Raw genomic sequence first — 19005 nt, 5'->3', positions numbered from 1 at the left:
TGATCACGAATTCACGATGCAAAGCGCGTTCACGGCACCGACACTGCGTTTTCCATTGGCAGCACCAAGCTGTTGGAATGAAAATCTCCAACTTGCGAGTTTCCTGCTCCTGCTCCATAACTTACGATCTACTTAGAGAAGCTAAAATTGAATGCTAAATTTTAGCATATATTAGCACTCATACATATGCTAAATTTTTTAAATTTTAACTTAAAATTTAGTCAACTATATTAGCACTTCTTTTTAAATAAATTAGTGCTAAAGTTATCTATTAGCATTTGGATCCAAACAGAAACGCGTATATTCCAGGGGTCGATCCGTTCCATTGATGCAAGATTGAACCACGGTGGTACAGTACCTATAATGGGAAATGCGCTACACGCGCAGTTGGCTTCATGGCACGAGTCGAGAGAGGACGAAGCTGATGCGAGGGCTGCAAGAACCTTTTTTCTTTAGAAAAATAGGAGGAATTTGACTCTACTGATTATATATTAAACTAAAAAGAGAAAGAAACAAAGTTTACTCGGCAAGCTTACTTGTGTTTTCCGCTAGTTATTGTTCCGTTGTTCTGCGCCGTGCCAACAACAACGAGATATGATAAGTTGGTCATGGAAAACAACCTTAGAGATCTGCGAGGTCAGTACTTCAGAGGTGCTTCTAAGACCGTCTCCAATGCTACATCTATCCGACCCCCGAAGTGTTTTTTCCGCGGCCCACGTCCCTGTTCACCGTCCCAGCGATACACCCATCCAACAACGCAAAACTCGGAGCTCTCCATCCCGGGACGCGCTGCACCTCCGATTCCAACTGTCGCCAGTCCTATCCTCTCCGTCTCCCTCTCTCCTGTTTTATGAGCGCGAGAGGCAGACTGCTGATGGATGGGAGCTTGTATAGAAGACACCGCTGGACGGGAGCCCCGTAAAAGAATTCGGAAGTGGAGGGCCTCGCCAATTTGGCTGCGTAGAGAGGGAGTCCGGTACACGTTACGGTCGGAGACGGTGAAGTTTCGGAGTGAACTTGTGCAACGCGCCAAGGAGCTGCCTGCTGGCTGCTGCCACCTTGCTCGAAACAATATAAAATACCAGTATTTTATATGCATTATGTGGACGCGCGGCCCTGTTCGCTTTGACTAATCTGGGGTCGTCGTCGTCCCAGCATTAGCTCGCTAATCAACGTCTCGATCAGGCTGGCAGATGCGACAGCCCATGCACGTCCAGCTTAACACACGCGTCGTTCCATTCCATCTGGAGCGAAAACGAGGCCTCACAGTGGTGTTTAAGCGTATGCGTAAAAAAAGAAAAAGAAAAAAAAGGCTCGTACGAGTGTTAGTTCTAGACGGTCGCAGCTTCGGTCCTCTAACTTTTTTTAATGACAAAGTAAAATCCTCTAAACTTTTCACCCTCCACCTTTTGACATCTCCTCCCGTAGAACGTAGATTCCTACAGCCGCGTAGACCTACCTGCCCGTGGTCAATCGGGCCACACGTCACTTGCCTGCTACTGCTGCTACTCGCAACACATTCTTAAAAAGAGAAAACAAAGAAAAAAGAAAGGGTCTGTCCACATGGAACCTGAGTATTTTATAGGTGTCAAACCATTCGAGTACTGAAATTCCCCTAAAACTGATTCCCCTGACCGCTTGCGAGCAATTCGAACTGAAACAACACTGTTTGGTGAGGCAGAGCGCACCCTCCACGCTGGAATATCAAACAACCAACGAAACCATCTCCCCATTCAACCTATCCAAATGAAAATCAAGCCAAGCGACCGGAGAAACCAGATCAAAACCACCAGGACTGCAGGCGCTCACCGAGAGGTAGAAGAAGAACATAAAAATCCAAAAAAGGATGCTGCACGGAGAACGCGAAGAATTACCACACCTGCGAAGTGTTTCGAGCAGGCGCTCGCTGAGAGATCAGAGATGAGGGCACCCCACCGCTCGAATAGGAGGAAGGGTAAAGTGAAAATAGTTTGCCCGCTCTAACAAATGCAAAATAATGGTCGCGTCCCCAAACCCCACCGCAACCGCAGCCAGGGAGATCCACGCTTCAACAGCAAAAACGGACGGTTGCAAATTCAGGTGTGAGAACCATTTAAAACACACCGAGTGTTGTATAGCTTTATCCAAAAGAAAAGGCAAGGTCAAAAGTGCAGAGCTAAAAAGCGCAAGCAAAAGGTCCACCTCGCTTGCTTGGCGCGCCGCCCTCGCGGGAAGCCGCGACGCAACGCAAAGCGAAGCCCACCAGCAACCAACCTGCCGTCTGCCGAGCAGAGATGATGATAAATGATTAGTTTTCTCAAACCAAATGATTAGAAAATCAAACAGAGAGGAGGAAAACGTGCGGTGCGACGCAGCTGCGTCACACACAGGCACAGACACAGGGTGCTGTCCGCAGCGAGCGCCGCACACCGACACCCCCGCCCCCGGCCCCACCTGCCAGCCTGTGCCCGCCTCCCTCCGCCCCACCCACCCGGCTCCCTGACCACGCGTCCCCCCTTGGCTTATAGCCCAGCCCACCTCCTCTCTCTCCACCCTCGCACCAATCCACCGACGCTACAGCGGCAGGAGCAACCCCGCCGCACCGAACCCACAGCAAACCGCCGCCGCAGCAGCCATGGGCCTCCGCGCCCTGTTCCTCCTCTTCTCGCTCGCCGCGGCGGCATTGGCGGCGGAGCAGCAGCGGCCCGCATTGCCGCCCCCTTCAGCTGGCGGCGCGGGCGCGCCGGGGGTGAGCTCCAACTCGGTGCTGGTGGCGCTGCTGGACTCGCGCTACACGGAGCTGGCGGAGCTGGTGGAGAAGGCGCTGCTGCTGCAGGCGCTCGAGGACGCCGTCGGCCGGGGCAGCGTCACCATCCTCGCGCCCCGCAACGAGGCGCTCGACCGGGACCTCGACCCCGAGTTCCGCCGCTTCCTGCTCGAGCCCCGCAACCTGCGGGCGCTCCAGTCCCTGCTCCTCTTCCACGTCCTCCCCGCCCGCGTCCACCTCTCCCCCTCCGCCTCAATCTCCCACCAGACGCTCGCCGGCGAGCCGCTCGAGCTCGCCGCCGCGGCCGTCACGCGCCCCGACGCCGTGGTCCGCCCCGACGGCGTCATCCACGGCATCGAGCGCCTCCTCGTCCCGCGCTCCGTCCAGGAGGCCTTCAACCGCCGCCGCAGCCTGGCCGCCATCTCCGCGGTCCTCCCCACCGGCGCGCCCGAGGTGGACCCCCGCACGCACCGCCTGAAGAAGCCCGCCCCGCCCGTCCCGCTCGGCGCGCCCCCCGCCCTCCCCGTCTGGGACGCGATGGCCCCCGGCCCCTCCATCGCGCCGGCGCCCGCCCCGGGGCCCGGTTCCGGGAAGCACCACTTCGACGGGCACAGCCAGGTCAAGGACTTCATCCAGACCCTCCTCCTGTACGGCGGCTACAACGAGCTCGCCGACATCCTCGTCAACCTCACCTCCCTCGCCACCGAGATGGGGCGGCTCGTCTCCGAGGGGTACGTGCTCACGGTGCTCGCGCCCAACGACGAGGCCATGGCGCGGCTCACCACGGACCAGCTCTCCGAGCCCGGGTCGCCGGAGGACATCCTCTACTACCACATGATCCCCGAGTACCAGACGGAGGAGAGCATGTACAACGCGGTGCGGCGGTTCGGCAAGGTGCGGTACGACACGCTGCGGCTGCCGCACAAGGTCACCGCGCGCGAGGCCGACGGCTCCGTCAAGTTCGGCGCCGGCGAGGGCAGCGCCTACCTCTTCGACCCGGACATCTACACCGACGGCAGGATCTCCGTGCAGGGCATCGACGCCGTGCTGCTCCCGCCGGCCGAGGACGGCGGGCAGTCACCCGCCGCCGCCGCGGCGCCCGCCAGGAGGGCGCCCGCCGTCACCGGCGCCACCGCCAAGCCCAAGCTCCGGCGAGGTCAGTACACAAATCAACCCGCATTTCATTTCACCTACAGCTGCCGCATTTGGCGCCGTAATTCTAGCGGGTTTCGTGCTGCATTCGACATAGGTTAGGGTAGAACGGCGCGGTAAAAAAATGGTTCCCAATGTGTGCGTCGGTGGCGGGTCGCCGTCGCCGCACGCCATGGCCGGGAACCGAAGCGGGGAGCACCACCCAGCAACGCATCAGATCCCCACCAGCATCTGGGCGCGATATTATTAAATTAAAATAAAAATCATTAGCAAGTACCCCAACCACTAGCACCAGCGGCGCAGTTAATTTAATTCAAGGTTAACCCCGCCGTTAATCTGGCTCCGCTGTGCCACGTGGGGCATTCACGGGAGGGGCAGCCGCCGGCCGGGCAGGACAAGGGGCGAGGGGGCGCAGCATTCCGTTTGGTGGGAGGACGGGCGAGTGGAACGGGGGGTGAATAAATGCGGGCGCGGGTGCGGGTGCCGCGGAGTAGTTAATTTTTGGCCCCGATCTACCGGGCGGGGCGGTGGGTCGAAACCGCGTGGAGCGGCGACTTGTGAGACTGCGAGGGGTGTGAGCTGTTGCCTGTTGGCGACGTTGATGGCGCAGCGGACACTGAGCTGGCCCCCACGACGCCAGTGTGACGGCCGGACGTACCGTGAATGCGGCACGGCTTCCGAGGCCACTGAGGACGACAACGAGGACGGGCCCGTGTGCGCTCGATCACTGACAGGCCGGGCCGGACCGGGCCGGGTTTGTCTCGAAATGCAGATTTGGGCCACGACAGATATTTGGGCCATAAACGAGTTCTGCCTTGGGCATTTGCAAGCAAACTAGACTAGCCAGCTTATTATTGGCCACGGAATCAAAGTTTCTTCCACTAGCTCTATTCACCATCTCCCTTGCATATCATCTTGCACTTTACCTACTGGAGTCTCCTCGCTATCAGCATATTTTTGTTTCTAACGATCTTTTCTCTGCAACTTTCAGGCAAGTTGTTGGAAGGGGCTTGCCAGTTCATGGGCGTCTTCGTCCGGCGGTCGCGGTTCGCGAGCTGCCAATAGACCACGGATGGTCGTCGGATGGACATGCACATCTTGTTTGGCATCTATCTGCCTCGTCACAGATGGACGGAGAAATTTTGTCCTGTCAGTTTCTAGGAGGCAGTAGTCACGAGCCGTGAGGAGCAGCGGGCAAATGCAGGAGGATGGGATGGGTTTGCTCCGGAAGAGTAGAAATGGGTGGATGCAAAACTGTTTATACTGGAGAGCGACATGGTGTATAGCATTAGAGAGCCCTTTTTTTACTTTCCTTGTGATTTGTTTCATTTTTTTATTATGTTAATTATCTTTCTTTTGTTGATAAAACAGAAATTCCAGGACGAAAATTAGTCCATGGGTCACTGTTTTTCTCCTCTGTTGTGCGCACTTGGGCGTTGCATTTTGGTTAGAGCCTTTCCGTGAAATATGTATGATCCGACTTTGCAAAAGGGCATCCGCAGAGATTGATTTTGCTATCAAGTGAAACATGAATCAACGAGAGTGAGAAAATGCTCCAAGTCCGGATAAGACCACCGCAATCACATACACACACATGTCAAGGAGGAACAGTCATTCTTCAGTCTTTGTGCATCTGAATAACTGAGATTGAAATTGTACACGCTCCAATAAAATCATGGCAATCAGATATGCACACATGCCAAGGCAGCCCTTTAGGCAGCAAGAGAAAGGCCAAACCACAAACAGCCAGAAACAGATATGTGAGGTCCCTGAAATAATATGCAGAGCCTCTCGGTCGATCAACTGTTATCATCAGATTCTCTAGACGGGCCAGTTCTGTTCTCATGTACAAATGCAGATCCATTCTGGCCAAGCGAAGGAGTTGAACCGCGACGAACATGTGCCTGGTTCCACGGCAACAGATCACGCTCTCCTGGAGTTGCGTAGCTTGGCTTCGTGTTGCCGTCGGATGAGCAGAGACTGCTGGTAAAGGTTCAGGTCAAGGCCGTCGACGTTCCTTCCTATGCGCGCTTGTAGAATCGCCTGCGGAGAATTGGTGTAGCCTTGCTATTTGTGCTATCAAACAGGCTGATCGAGGCTTGACAACGAAGCAGAGCTACGTACCTCATTTTCTGCATGGATCAGCAGTTCGCCAATGAACTGGTATGCCGAATTCGTGCGGAAACTGATGTCCCTCAGATTTTGGGTGTCAACCTTCAAGCTCACACTGCCATCTTGAATGATAGCAGTTGCAGAGTCCACATCGTATGCCTGAAGGCTGAAAAAGAGCAAGAGGTTCAATACAGCTGAAGCATAGGTTGTGCATAAGTAAAAGAATGCTTCAGCACATACATTCCTGTGACTCGAAGAGATGCTCCTTGCTTGAACATCTCTGAGGATGGTTCTAGTTCCCGCAGAATAACAGGCACCCCTGGTTTTAGACCAGCAGATGCCATCTAGCCCCAAGAACTCATAAAACACAAAGCGGAGTGATTTTATCAGGCATATGAAGGTGTCCACATGTGATTAATATTGTACAGTTGAAGAAACAAGGAAAAAGCATATAGAAAAAAACTAATATAGGTGACTAGGTAAGTTGTACTTATTAATACAAGTATTGCCCAACACAGTATTGACTTGCCAGGAATCAACAGACTTGGTTACACGTTTTACTTCAAAAAATTAGTTCCACCACTCAGCATGTTCCATTTGTCCAGATCCGCAAAGAATGAGGAAGGAATTATATTTTACTGTTCTACCAAGGATTTTAATTTCACATCATGATGTCACAGTATTATGGAACTGAACAGGAAAACAGGACACATAGACTTTGAAGTAATGGAATAGCATGGCATCCTAGTAAGTTAAGGCAAACTGGAAAAGCTAAAATCCCATTAATTGAGGTAAATTTTGCAAAGAACATAATTGTTTTAGATTAGTATGACTTGGACCCTTGCAACATTCCAAGACTATTATAATAAACTTGTTTAGATAAAAAGAAGCAAAAACACACCTCAGGGCCTCTATTTCCGGGAGAAATGACTCTCCTATAGATCTTGACACCAAAACAGACAACTGTTGCAAAAAAACAGATTTCATCAGAATATCAGACCCATGAGTCAACAACACATTAGGTCCATAGCAACCTCAGTTCTACAACTGGAGCCAGAACAACTGAGCTGTGATGAAATCAGACAGAACAAAAAAAAAAGTAGACAAGCATAAGTAGAAGTCACAAACTAATTTGTGAAGCATCTGAATAAGATTAAACTGACTGGGATCTGATTTGGTACTTTAAAAAACCAAAGATCAATAGACAGAGGAAGCAACTTATGAAATGGAAGGAAGATATCAAGCGCCGCAAAACCCAATAATGCTGTCTAAGAAAATCATGTCAAAATCCACACTAATCACTAGGAAAAAACAGCATTGTGTACATTTATGACAGTAGCTTTGCTTAAATCCCCTTTCTTCCCAAATAAGGATGCTGAAATGTCACATTCATTCACTAGAAGATGAACGGTGTACTGAAGAGAAGAGCTTGAGGAACAACCCCAGCCAAAGGTGTGTCATTTTACAAAGCCTCTAGGTCACAACCTTAAAAAAAGATGGGAATAACCCCTGTGATCAGTACAACGGAAGATGGGCAGGCACAATAAAAATGAAACCAGAAAAACTTCGAACACTCTTACAGTACAACATATCAGCATCTTGCTATGAAAATCTACTTAGCGAGTGCTTAACTTACTAGTTACTGTACATTCTGCTAACAGGTAAATCCTGTCTCTCAGAAAATGGTTGTCAACATCAAACAGCCAATAAAACTATTGCCTACAAGCAAGATGAGACTTAATGAAACCCACAACCTTTGCAGCAATCGCCTCCGCATCAACTGTCGGATCAGTTGTATCCACGACAATCCTCGGCACATCCCCAATTTCATAATCCGTGCAACCTTGGTACCCTTCCACAAGCCTTTCCAGCTCCGCCCACGTCTTGGGCTTATGCCATCCATCACTGCCACCACCGTGGGAATCTGCCGCCCCGCGCTTCTCCAGCCTCCGGCGCCACTCTTCCTTATCACTAGGGTGGCATTCCACGATAACCACAAGGGCACCGGGTATGCGTGTCAGGGCGTCAAGGTGCACACGCCGCGACAATGGGGAGTCGATGACAACAGATAGGCCGAGCTGGACCTGCTTCTCGGCCACGCACCACAGCACAGCGTAGGAGAGCTCGTTGAGCACGCCGGAGGCAGCCACGGCCTCGAGGGCCAGCGTGCAGTCCCTGACGTCGTCCTTGTCCAGGAGTGGGCAGCGGAGCGCGGCGGCGATGGCCCGCGCCGCCGTGGACTTGCCGGACCCCGGGTGGCCTTTCATCGCCACCACCACCGGCGGCGCCGATTGCTCGTCGGCCATCTGCGAACTCCCCCCCTCCCTAAGCAACCCTAGCGCATTTCTTGCCTCCCCGGCGCAGCTAAAGGCGAAACCTTATAAATAGTATGGAGCAATCTAGCAAGGCACGAAAGCAACAGTTCGATCTTATCCCTGATTTAGCAGGAAGAGTTCAAGAATCTATAGTGGCATCAACCCATGGTCCAGAAGCATCCAGGAATCGGACAAAAGAAAGGGACCAAAAATAAAAGCATAAAGATAGGAAAAGACGAGATGAGGTGCGGGGTGGGTGTGGTGGCAGTACCTGTGACAGCGACTTCAACGGCGGGTAGCCGGCGGGGCGACGGCGATGGCGAGGGAATCCGACGGCGAGTGGGTAGGGGTGGCTGGAGGTGGAGGAGAAAGGGGAAACTGGACGGCTAGTTGGACTGGTGGTGGTGGAAGTGGTTCACGTGGGCTAGTTGGCCGGCCTGGCTCAAGCCCAATAGATTGTTGGGCAGCACATTAGGCAATAGGCCCAAATCTCCAAAGCGGGCCTGGCTTTGCATTTCTCTTCGGTATTTTTCAAACTGACAGGTTGGTTCTGTTAGCTCTTGCATCTTGAATCTTGATTGCCAACTGTTTATGTATGTTCTGATCGGAACCGAAAAGCGTCGCATAATTCTCCTGCTTCTATTCTTGTGTTGCAGGGCATGCTCGGTAAATACTCCCTCCGTTCCGAATTGTAAGACATTTTGATAAATCTAGATATATAAATTTTGCTATGCATCTATAAATATATATATATATATATATATATATATCTATATATCTATCAAAATTTATGTATCATGATTTGCCAAAACGAACTACAATTTGGAACAGATTGAAATAGAGGAGTAAGCATTAGCCGTTGATCCACAAGAAATCCATTTATTTCGCAGCCAATGGAACCATGATTTTAAATTGTACTCTAGAATATAATGGTAGTCGAAAACTGTATTTGGTTGGCCCCAGTGCATGTCTATGTGAAAACCATTGGTTTTAAATTCATCGTCCTCCATCATCATATCTCTCCAGATTATATTAGCCAGGAGACACAATGGACATGACAGGCCAGGAAGACCCTTTCTTGCCACTCTGTCCACCACCGGCTTGCTGATGAAAAAGAAGGGGGGAAATTAAAGAAAGGAAAGGCCGGCTCATCACTACAAGTTCGCCGGAGGTCGACCGACAGCTTCATTCTTCTGATTACTGCTGCAACTCTTCCTTGTTGCAATGTGAAGCTTCCAGGTGCTTCATCGCGTTTGATCCTGATAAACGGTGTCCATTCAGTGAAGCGTCCAGGTACTCATGGCTAGTAGTTTCAATGTGACTGAATCTTAAGCAATTGCAATCGTTCAGTCAGAGCGCGCCGAAGGCACTCGGGCACTGATGGCTAGCCATTGCACTGCACCGTCAGCTGGAGCTTGCCGCTTGCGTTGCATCCGGACACGGGCGATGGGAGAAGCGCGCCGCCGCCGCTAACCGGAGGGACGATAGCTCGCCGTTCTCTGACGGGAGCAGCGAGCCAGCGACGACGAGGCTTGCCCATATTGCCTTCCTGACGGCGTCCTCGTGGTGGATGTATGAGCGCGGAACGTCGAGGCCGGGATCCGGCGGGGGAAGGAAGACTAGGATGATGGGAGGACTAGGATGATGGCTCGGCGGGTCGGGGGGAGCGGATATCCGGAGGAGAGTCTTCTCGGCGCGACTCGCCGTCGCCGTCGTCGGGATGGAAGACGGAGCGCGGTGGAGGACCGGCTTAGAAGAAAAGGGGCTATTTTGTAAAATACTAGGGGGCTTTATAAAAATAATCGGATCGTGATTAATAATTACGATCCAAATCAGAGGTGTATACGAAAATATTTGGATTTGTTTTAGAAAAAATCCTAGTTTGGATCGCGATTATTAATCACGATCCATTTCACGAGCTTTCGTGTAAAATTACTGGACGAGGGGTTTTCATGTAATGTTGGGTCTCCATCTCCGCCTCCGGCCGGGGAGCGGCACTGGCGGCGAGCGGCCGGGCGGCCGAGAGCATGCGCAGGCCCGGCCCTGCCCGGGGCGACCTACCTGACCAGGGATTCGATCGATCGCGGCTCGCCATCGCGGCCAAGAAGACAGAGCTCCAGCCTCCAGGCCTCCTACCTACTGCTCGGTCCCTCATCGGCGACGCCCCGCTCCTGGCTTCAGTTGCAAGCGCCCCCTTCTTCTTCGCCGCCTCCTTCCTTGCCCCAACCGCGTTCGCGTGCCTGTAACCGGACGCTTGATTCAATCCGCTAGGCTAGACCTCCCAGGCAGGCGGCAGCTCGAACCCGCTTGCAAGGTTGCTGCTGCTGCATTTTTCAGGCAGACGCACATTTGGTGGGAAATGCTTCAGAGGTGAAGCGACCGCTAGCGAGCAAGATATTGGATTAGCTTGCAGATACTTTTTGAGAATTTAGTTTCTAAACGTGCTATTAAGAAAAGAGGATGGGAGATCATGCATGGTACAGTGCGGGCACAGTAGGCGCAGGACTGCAGGAGTAGAATGAGGAACCCGAGACACGGTTCTTGAGATTGGAAGCAAGCAAGCACGAGCAATGCTTCTCCCAGATGAGCCGGATCAGGTCACCTGCAATGCTGCCACCAGCAAACTAAAGCGAAAGGCTTTCTTTCAACCAAAGCCAGCATTCGGCCGGCTCACTGGAAGTTTGCCGGAGGTCGCTCTACAGCTTCACTCTTGATTTCTGCTGCAACTTCGTTATTAGTTCGTCGTCTGTGACCAACTGCATTGACAGAGTTGATTGAGACCTTGTCATCTCAAAACCACATACACTGCACGTCGAAAGTTTACTTGTATGTACTGGCAAATCCTGCACGAGCACGCTGTCTCTGCTTCTACCCTGCCATCGGCTCATCGCATTTGAACATTTGATCCTGAGAAACGATGGATGGACATTATTCAGTTTCGATGCGACTGGATCTTGAGCGATTTTAATCACGAGCGGATCCTGACGAAACTGCACATTCAGAGAGCGGGGCGGAAGCATTCGGTACTGACGGTTAGCAATTGCGATTGCACCATCACCTAGACTGGAGCTCGCGTTGCATTGGGGGATGGGCGCTGGGAGAAGCTGTCCGCCGCCGCACCGTGAGCGGAGGGACGCGAGCTCGCCGTTCTCCGATGGGAGGGGCGACGACGAGGCCTGCCTACTGTCTTCCTGACGGCGTCCGGTCCTCCTGTCCTGGACGTATGGGCGGAATGCCGAGAGACCGGGATCCGGCGGTGGGAGGAAGACTAGGAGGCGGGTCCGGCGGGTAAAGGGGGAGCGGAGGTCCGGAGGAGAGTCTTCTCGGCGCGACTCGCCGTCGCCGTCACCGGAATGGAAGGCGGAGCGACGTGGAGGACCGGCTTGGAAGAAAAAGGGGCTCTTTTGTAAAATGGCCAGGGGTCTATATGCAACATATTTGCGTATATACCCCTGTTTCGGATCGCGGGTTTTGTGTAAATTATTGAGGGGGTTCTGTGTAATGTCCGATCTGCATCTCCGTCGCCGGCTGGGGAACTGCGGTGGCGGCCAGCGGCCGGGCGGCCGAGAGCATGCGCAGGCGTGGCCCCGCACGGGTGTGGTGCCTGACCAGGGGGCGCGATCGATCGCGGCTCCCCGTCGCGGCCAATAAGGCAGAGCTCCGGGCCTCTTCCCTACTGCTGCTCATCGGTCCCTCACCGGCGACGCCTCGCTCCTGAGTTCAGTTGCAAGCGCTTTCTTCTTCTTCGCCGTCTCCTTCCTTGCCGCAACCGTGTCCCGGACGCTTCGATTCCATCTGCTAGGGTAGACAACCTCCCAGGCAGCTCGCGCTCGCAAGGCTGCTGCTGCTGAATTTTCAGGCAAAACGCATGCACTACGTTTGGTGTGAGGTGCTTCGGATGTGAAGCAAAGACTTGATGGTTCTGTACAGGTACAGCTACATTCAGACTGAATGGTTCTGGATGTGGTTAACCACTATCTTCAGGGATGCAAAGTGGGTCTGTAATAATGGGTAGTAGTTCTGATCTGAATCACAAACATTAAAAAACATGGAGATATAGGTATGATCGGCCGGCACCTGAGCAGCTGGCTAGTGTATAGCAGGATATCACAAGAGAGCAAGCAAATCAGACGCTGACTTGGTTGATGCATACTGAGCTAGTTAGAGGCAATCAGCCAGCCAGCAGACTGCCGATTATATCTGTCCCTCGAGCAACGCAAGAAGCGTATGCTACTAGTCTTGACCAAAAGAGAGATGGATCGAGTCATAATGATTTGACTCGCTAGTAAATGTAAAATACTCATACATTGTATTCATTCTGGGCTCATTATGCGCCGGTTGGACTACCAGGTTAATTGCAGCATAATAAAGTCACCAACCATCCATGTATTCAGATCATATATTAGTCTTGCATTCAGCCAGCAGATACAACCGGACAATAATGGAAGAAGATCACACACAAATCTTTCCATTTATTTAGCAATATACATAATCTCCAACATGCATGCATATATGCACGCATCCCTTGGTGAAGCGTAGTGCGTGTACATACATCACACTGCTGAACGCAGGGCATGCATGCACGCACGCACACAGCTCTAGGTCCGAAGAAAATACAGATTATCACCACCTAATCCACACTTAAAAACTTACGCAAACCCCGGTAGCAGGATACATGTAGCACACAGCTTTTATATAATTATAAGCTGACGAAGAGTTCTTCGATCGATCGATTGTCAGCGTGCACGCACGCGCGAGCTCAGGCCCTCGCACGCGTACGCAGCAGCGCTCTATCGATCTTCTTGACGTGTAGCAAGCACGCAGCATCGGCGATGATGATCTTAGCTGCTGCCGCCGCCACCGTCGGCAACGCTCAGGCCGAAATGGAGCCGAGGAAGATGAGCCCACTGCATGCAAGTGAACCAATTCAGAAACACATATACATGAATAAGTTTGTGTGATGAGGTGTACTCCCTCTGTTCCAAATTATTCCAAACTATAGTTCTTTTCGATTTTTCTAAGTTCTTAGCTTTTACTACGCATCTAGGTATATACTATATTTAAATATACAGTAAAAACTATATAACTAAAAAAGGCAAACCAACGTACCTACAATTTGGGACGGATAAAGTAGTTTACAGCATGAGGATTAGGACGAAGAGCAGGTATATGTTTCTGTAGCCATGTAATCATCTGCATGACTGCTGTCTATAAGAGTTTATTGTTCGCACCCCAACAATAGTCTCTTCAAATGGGTTGGCTCTAGCACATTGTCAAAATTAAACTAATTGGGGCTTGATAGAACTCATGGAGAGATTTATAGCCCCCATGCATGTCCGATCCTGAGAAGACTATCTAACTAATAACTAAGCATCCACTCCTATTTGATGTGTGCGCATTGTTGGAGATGCCCTATGATAGCTTATCTCCTAATAATATTTAGTTGTAGTCGATGATATGATATCATGAAGAGATATATATATATATATATATATATATATATATATATATATATATGCAATTGTAGCTTCTGTTCATTATATTTAAAGCAAATTAGGCAAAACTTACATTCTTTGCTGCAGCACTGAATGCCTCCCTGTGGCTAATCTCTGGATTGCTGGTCTTTATCCTTTGTATTTCTTCCCTGTTGTCAGGAAGAAGTAACTTACATTAGATCAAATGTGAAGAAAACATAGTGCTGAGACTTGCTACTCTAAATTACTTAGGCTTAGAAATTAAGACTTATGCTTAGAAAGATATATAATTGAATTAAATTTAGATGAAGTCACATTAATATCTAAAACAGACACGTCATTTGTGGCTAGGTTGAAATATTGACCTTAAGGGCCAATAATAACTGCAAGTTCATTATTCTGAAAAATTTATATGTGATCACGTGATCTTATTGCAGCTGAGCTTTAAGATTATTATGATAACCAACTACAATACTACAACAATTTGGGAATGAAGTGTGTACATAATATTATAACACCTTATTAGCTAAGGCCATGTGCACTTCTCATTCTTTTTAATCAAACCAATCTAGTTGGTGAAACTTCTAATCATATAAATTGTCTGATTTGATCCATTTCATAAATACTTATCACCAAGATTTTTTAATGTTGACCAATTCAAAAACCTACAAAATTTATGCAGATTAATTGCACGTTGGCATTGCTACCTTTGGAAATAAGAGTAGTACTATGTCATTTTACGCCTCTTGTTTTACATATTTGTCCAATTTTTTATGAGGGTTGTACCAAATGTTTGTGCATTTGGAAATTAAGATATGAATTGCAAAAATATTTAATTTTCCACTTTTTTACTGCAATATAAGTTATTACTTGGTTGTAGCATATGCCACTTAGTTACTATAATAGTCTTGCTATATAGTTAATCTGCATATACTTAGTATAGATAGGCTTAAATAAACTAAATTAGTTTTCTATGGAGAAGTTCTATTGCACAAGTTTAAAAGGAGGGGCCTTAGAAAATGTTTAGATAGGGTCTATCCCACGAATGGTTTATGAAGAAGTTATCCTTTTACCACTTGAATACATCCCTATTCCCTCTTTACTCTAAAGAAAACTATAATCTTCCCTTTTGCCACTCTTCCCTCAGCGCACATTTCTCTTTGACATCTCCTTCTAGTTAGGAACATCATTTTTCAGTAGAGAAAATAAGTGGAAAATCAAGATAAAAATTCAAACTAATTGCTAATTAAGAAATCTAGAAACATGTCTGACTATAAGTTTTGAATTCCTTGAAAAGTTTATAGAGTTAGGATAATAAGTGCGTTATAGTGCAATGAAAATGAAATAATTACAAATATTTTAAGAAATTGAATTTATTTTCAAGAAATTAAAACTAGATATAGTAAACTTTTTTCCAAACATACAAAGTTCGTTCAAAAATTATGCCTTATTTTCAAGAATTTTCTTGATTTTCTAGTATGTTAGTGAGTGATTAAATATTATTGACAGTACTGGTGAGATGCTCAACCAAAGAAGAGAAAGACTTTTGGATGTCTTGAGAGGTAACAAGGTTGCAACGAGATGTGTAGACAAAGTTTGCTCAAAGTGATCGGAATTGTAGAAGGTAATATATGTGCGCACCTATATTGAGTATCGGTTATATCTAATACATTATTCTATTTAGTATTAAAGTACTCATGTCATGGCTTGAGAAATCTCACTTGATGAATCTGTTGTATGCTGACGGAACACGCTGTCTCTTCTCTGGGGCTGGAAAAATGAAAGAAATTAAAAGTGAAATGAACAAACTAAGCACATCACTGAAGTTTGTTCTTCAGCAATCATGATAAAAACATTGTATAGCTATACTGAGCTTTGTGTTTCAGAAACCATGAGAATATAGCACATACGTCGCATTGGTGGCACTTGTGGCTGATTGTTTGACATCTGGTACATGGATTGTGTTCGTAGATTTCTGGAGGCAGGCTCATAGCTCCCAAAATTATTGTATTGATGAAATCCTCTGTTCTGAACAACCTATAGAAAAACATGCATGCAATAAATTATGATGCACACTGATGAAATTTTCAGTGTAAATAAAAACTATCTTGGGCAGATTATCCAAATAAAATTGTGTTTAATATCCAAATAATTAAAATAAGATTGAGCATATATATATACAGCTAGAATATATATATCCACATTGCTAATTTTCCTATGAAAATCAAGTTAATATTAAAATGATATCATATTTTCGTGGAAATCCTTTCATGTTATCAGCGTGAGTTGCTGGAACAAGTCCTTCACCTGGTTGTCTGGAACAATGCGTGCCTGTTGGAAAGGACTGAGATCCATCGAGAGCACCATTGTGCAATGCCCACATTTAACAGTCACGATGTTGTAGGAACAATTGTTTGGCACATTCACCTGCATGTACATATGCACACGTGAATTTATTATAATAAAATATTATAATATATTTCGTTGTACAGTTCTGTTTATATTCTTTTCCAAAACAATAATTTGTTGTTAACTAGCTGAGACTCTGAGCGCGAGCTTTCCTAACTTTGCCAAACAAGAGAAGTGTAATTAAAAGTGTTAAGAAAAATGGGGGGAAATTATAGAGAAAGAGGTTCCATGCATGGCGCCACAGAATACATGGCAATGTGGCATTGATATTTTTGTTTGGAAGTCCATAAATAAAAAGCACTATGGAACAGTGTTTCATATACGTACTAGCTAGAAGTAAATGCTTGATCTATCTGATCAAATAATGTATGTGGCAGCTATAGGCTATGCCTAACTCTGGAAAGTCTTTGCAAATGTTTCCTCTCTCTCTCTCTCTCTCTCTCTCTCTCTCTCTCTCTCTCTCTCTCTCTCTCTCTCTCAGTCAGAGAGATGAGGATGTTGCAAAAGATCGAAGAGCACAGACTTGTAGGAGCTAGAAGTGGGAAGCAAGGGTGCCATGGGCTATGCCAGATATGTTTGTATTGTATGATGGCCAGTGCAAAGCGCCAAGTAGGAATGGGGAAGTTGCTGCGCCATGCCTTGATGTACATCCATCCATGCCGTCGTCTTTTGACTGCATGCAACACCTTTTCAGGTGTCTATCTTTCAAGTGCTACCTCGCTGCCTGCCTGGAGATGCTGAACCTAGCTTCACTATAGCCTGCATCGATCCCGTCATCAGCTACTACTGATCGCCTCCAGGAGGCAGACATGACATGTCAGGCGTGTAAACGAGAATCTCTCTCATCAGACATAGACAGAGAAGAGAGAGAGGAAACCACAGAGAGAGAGAGAGAGGTTAGAGTCGCATGTGAATAGTATGAGCATATATAACAATATATATTTATATAACGAGAAAAAGTTGTGGTATCTTTTGCAGTTGAAAGTTGATGTCACGCTCTCCTCTCTTTCAGCGCAACATCATACCGATAGATAGATCGCACACACAAACCTAGCTAGCTAGATCCCCCACCTGCGCAAACATCAAGAAAGGGGAAAATGACATGACCAGCAGATCCACTTCTCCCTGCACATGTGCAGAATGAGAGGGAAGGCTGTCGTCCCCAACTTCAGTTTTTTTTTGACTGCATCATCATAAAATTCTAGGCATAATTCCTAAAAAGATATTCATAAAGATATGCTACTAATAAGGTACACTGGTGTATTATCGCATGGGAGACTAAAGCAACTGTTAAAGAGGCTTTAATCGTCTGCGCCTGCATGCATGTAAAGTTGGGTGGCAGAAATGGTTTTGTCAGGAAACCATGAAGACACTGTTTTTGCTGGTAGCTAGACAAGAGAAGACCTCAAGAAGGAAAAAAAAATCAATATCTCATGCATGCTGCCATGGGTGTTGCCTTCCCAAACATTTATGTTTCTAACAAATTAGCTTAAAGTACCCGGCTGTCGAAAACCTATATATATCTTTTTTATTTGATGAAATTATGAAAGCCTGCCACAAACTTCAGTTTGTATCTGTTTGAGAGGAAGAGATAGCATATATAGTGTTGGATCTGAGATATGCATTATATATATGGGTCTCACTAAAACTGAAGGAAATTCCATTTCGAAACAAAAACCATGTGGAAGACGAAAAAGAAGATGTTCAAAAGAGAAGATGTGTATCCTGTTATATTATTAAAGGTGATGTATCCTTGATGAAGAGGGAAGGGAAAAAAAATTGTTACAAATTGGAAAGGTGGAAAACAAATTTATGCTCTATGGTGTCGTTTTGCTTGAAGAAAGATGCAAACGTAGTATTTCTCCTAATTTTCACTTCATATTTCATGATGCCAAAATTTGGGTATATAACCATGCACTTAGAACATTTTCAGAAACAGATTGTTTTGGATTGAAGTAGCAGGGAGCTAAAAGGCTTTTTGTAGAATAATATTAAACACAGCCATGATGGAACCAGTATGCATGCATGGCGGCAGAGCACACTTGAACTGGATCACCATAGGCTAGCTTCGAAGGGGAAAAAAAGGAAAGAAACTTGCTGCAGATCAGTTCGTTCAAAAAAAAAGAAACTTCTGCAGATCTCATAAGAGAGTGAGCTAGAGAGAGAGAGAGAGGGGGGGAGTTAGACACACACACACGCACAGAGAGAGAGAGAGAGAGAGAGAGAGGACTATACCACCAGGATGGTGTTGCAATAGTTGCAGTTGACATAGCAAACATGCTCGGATGCAAACTGGGTTGACATTTCTCCGATCTCAAAGCGCCTACCTTGCTGTCGCAGAGGTGAGATCTAGAGCGAGGAAGGAAGCAAAGATGCAGGAGATGTGGATGAACAAGACGATGCCCCTCCTGTGCCCTATATATGGAAGATTGGTGAGGGCATAGCCCAATTTCCTCTGACCTTTGGCGCTGTCGTCGTCTACGGTGGAATTGAGAGAGGTTTGTGGAGGAAGCAGCAGCCGGATGCCACGAGAGAGAGAGAGAGAGAGAGAGAGAGAGAGAGAGAGAGAGAGAGAGAGGATAACAACCTGAGTGGGGGCAGGGAGGAGGAGAAAAGGTGTTTGGTGGGTTGTCTGTGGGAGGACAGTGCAGTTGAGGGCAAGAGGTTGGAAAGATCAAGCAATAGGCTACATCAACCAATGGGCAATGTTGGTGTGATTATCTAGCTGCTAGGACTTGGAGAATCAGGGTGTGGTCGTACTGGTTGCAGGGTCTGTCAACTGCTAAGCTATGAACAA

At 47.9% G+C, this 19005-nt stretch overlaps 4 protein-coding genes across 6 annotated transcripts; 1 reads left to right on the top strand and 3 right to left on the bottom strand.

Moving 5' to 3' along the window:
* The first annotated feature begins 2546 nt into the window (after positions 1-2546).
* On the top strand, positions 2547-5312 carry LOC112880710 (fasciclin-like arabinogalactan protein 15). Its single transcript, XM_025945455.1, has 2 exons — positions 2547-3902; positions 4890-5312. The coding sequence occupies exons 1-2, from the start codon at positions 2615-2617 to the stop codon at positions 4961-4963; spliced, it is 1362 nt and encodes a 453-aa protein (XP_025801240.1). The 5' UTR covers positions 2547-2614; the 3' UTR covers positions 4964-5312.
* A 218-nt stretch (positions 5313-5530) lies between these two features.
* On the bottom strand, positions 5531-6904 carry LOC112880712 (CST complex subunit TEN1). 3 transcript variants are annotated; one of them, XM_025945458.1, is made up of 4 exons: positions 6501-6904; positions 6251-6354; positions 6023-6176; positions 5531-5965 (listed from the first exon to the last, which is right to left on the bottom strand). In XM_025945458.1, exons 2-4 carry the CDS (start codon positions 6352-6354, stop codon positions 5822-5824), a joined length of 402 nt encoding a protein of 133 aa, XP_025801243.1. In that variant the 5' UTR covers positions 6501-6904; the 3' UTR covers positions 5531-5821. The 3 variants fall into 3 exon arrangements, with proteins under 3 accessions (XP_025801243.1, XP_025801242.1, XP_025801244.1); XM_025945457.1 differs by having other exon boundaries at positions 6251-6904; XM_025945459.1 differs by having other exon boundaries at positions 5531-5941; positions 6251-6903.
* Positions 6251-8417, bottom strand: LOC112880711. The gene is made up of 3 exons (XM_025945456.1): positions 7765-8417; positions 6912-6973; positions 6251-6367 (listed from the first exon to the last, which is right to left on the bottom strand). The coding sequence occupies exons 1-3, from the start codon at positions 8314-8316 to the stop codon at positions 6355-6357; spliced, it is 627 nt and encodes a 208-aa protein (XP_025801241.1). The 5' UTR covers positions 8317-8417; the 3' UTR covers positions 6251-6354.
* A 4350-nt stretch (positions 8418-12767) lies between these two features.
* On the bottom strand, positions 12768-18764 carry LOC112881809 (protein YABBY 1-like). Its single transcript, XM_025946676.1, has 6 exons — positions 18444-18764; positions 16107-16226; positions 15710-15836; positions 15521-15569; positions 13894-13969; positions 12768-13232 (listed from the first exon to the last, which is right to left on the bottom strand). Exons 1-6 carry the CDS (start codon positions 18510-18512, stop codon positions 13167-13169), a joined length of 507 nt encoding a protein of 168 aa, XP_025802461.1. The 5' UTR covers positions 18513-18764; the 3' UTR covers positions 12768-13166.
* Positions 18765-19005: the final 241 nt, after the last annotated feature.

The sequence above is a fragment of the Panicum hallii genome, chromosome 2 (genome assembly GCF_002211085.1).
Source record: "Panicum hallii strain FIL2 chromosome 2, PHallii_v3.1, whole genome shotgun sequence".
Lineage (NCBI taxonomy): Eukaryota > Viridiplantae > Streptophyta > Magnoliopsida > Poales > Poaceae > Panicum > Panicum hallii.
The sequence above is the reverse complement of the archived record's forward strand: the minus strand, read 5'-3'. Positions and strand labels throughout refer to the sequence as shown.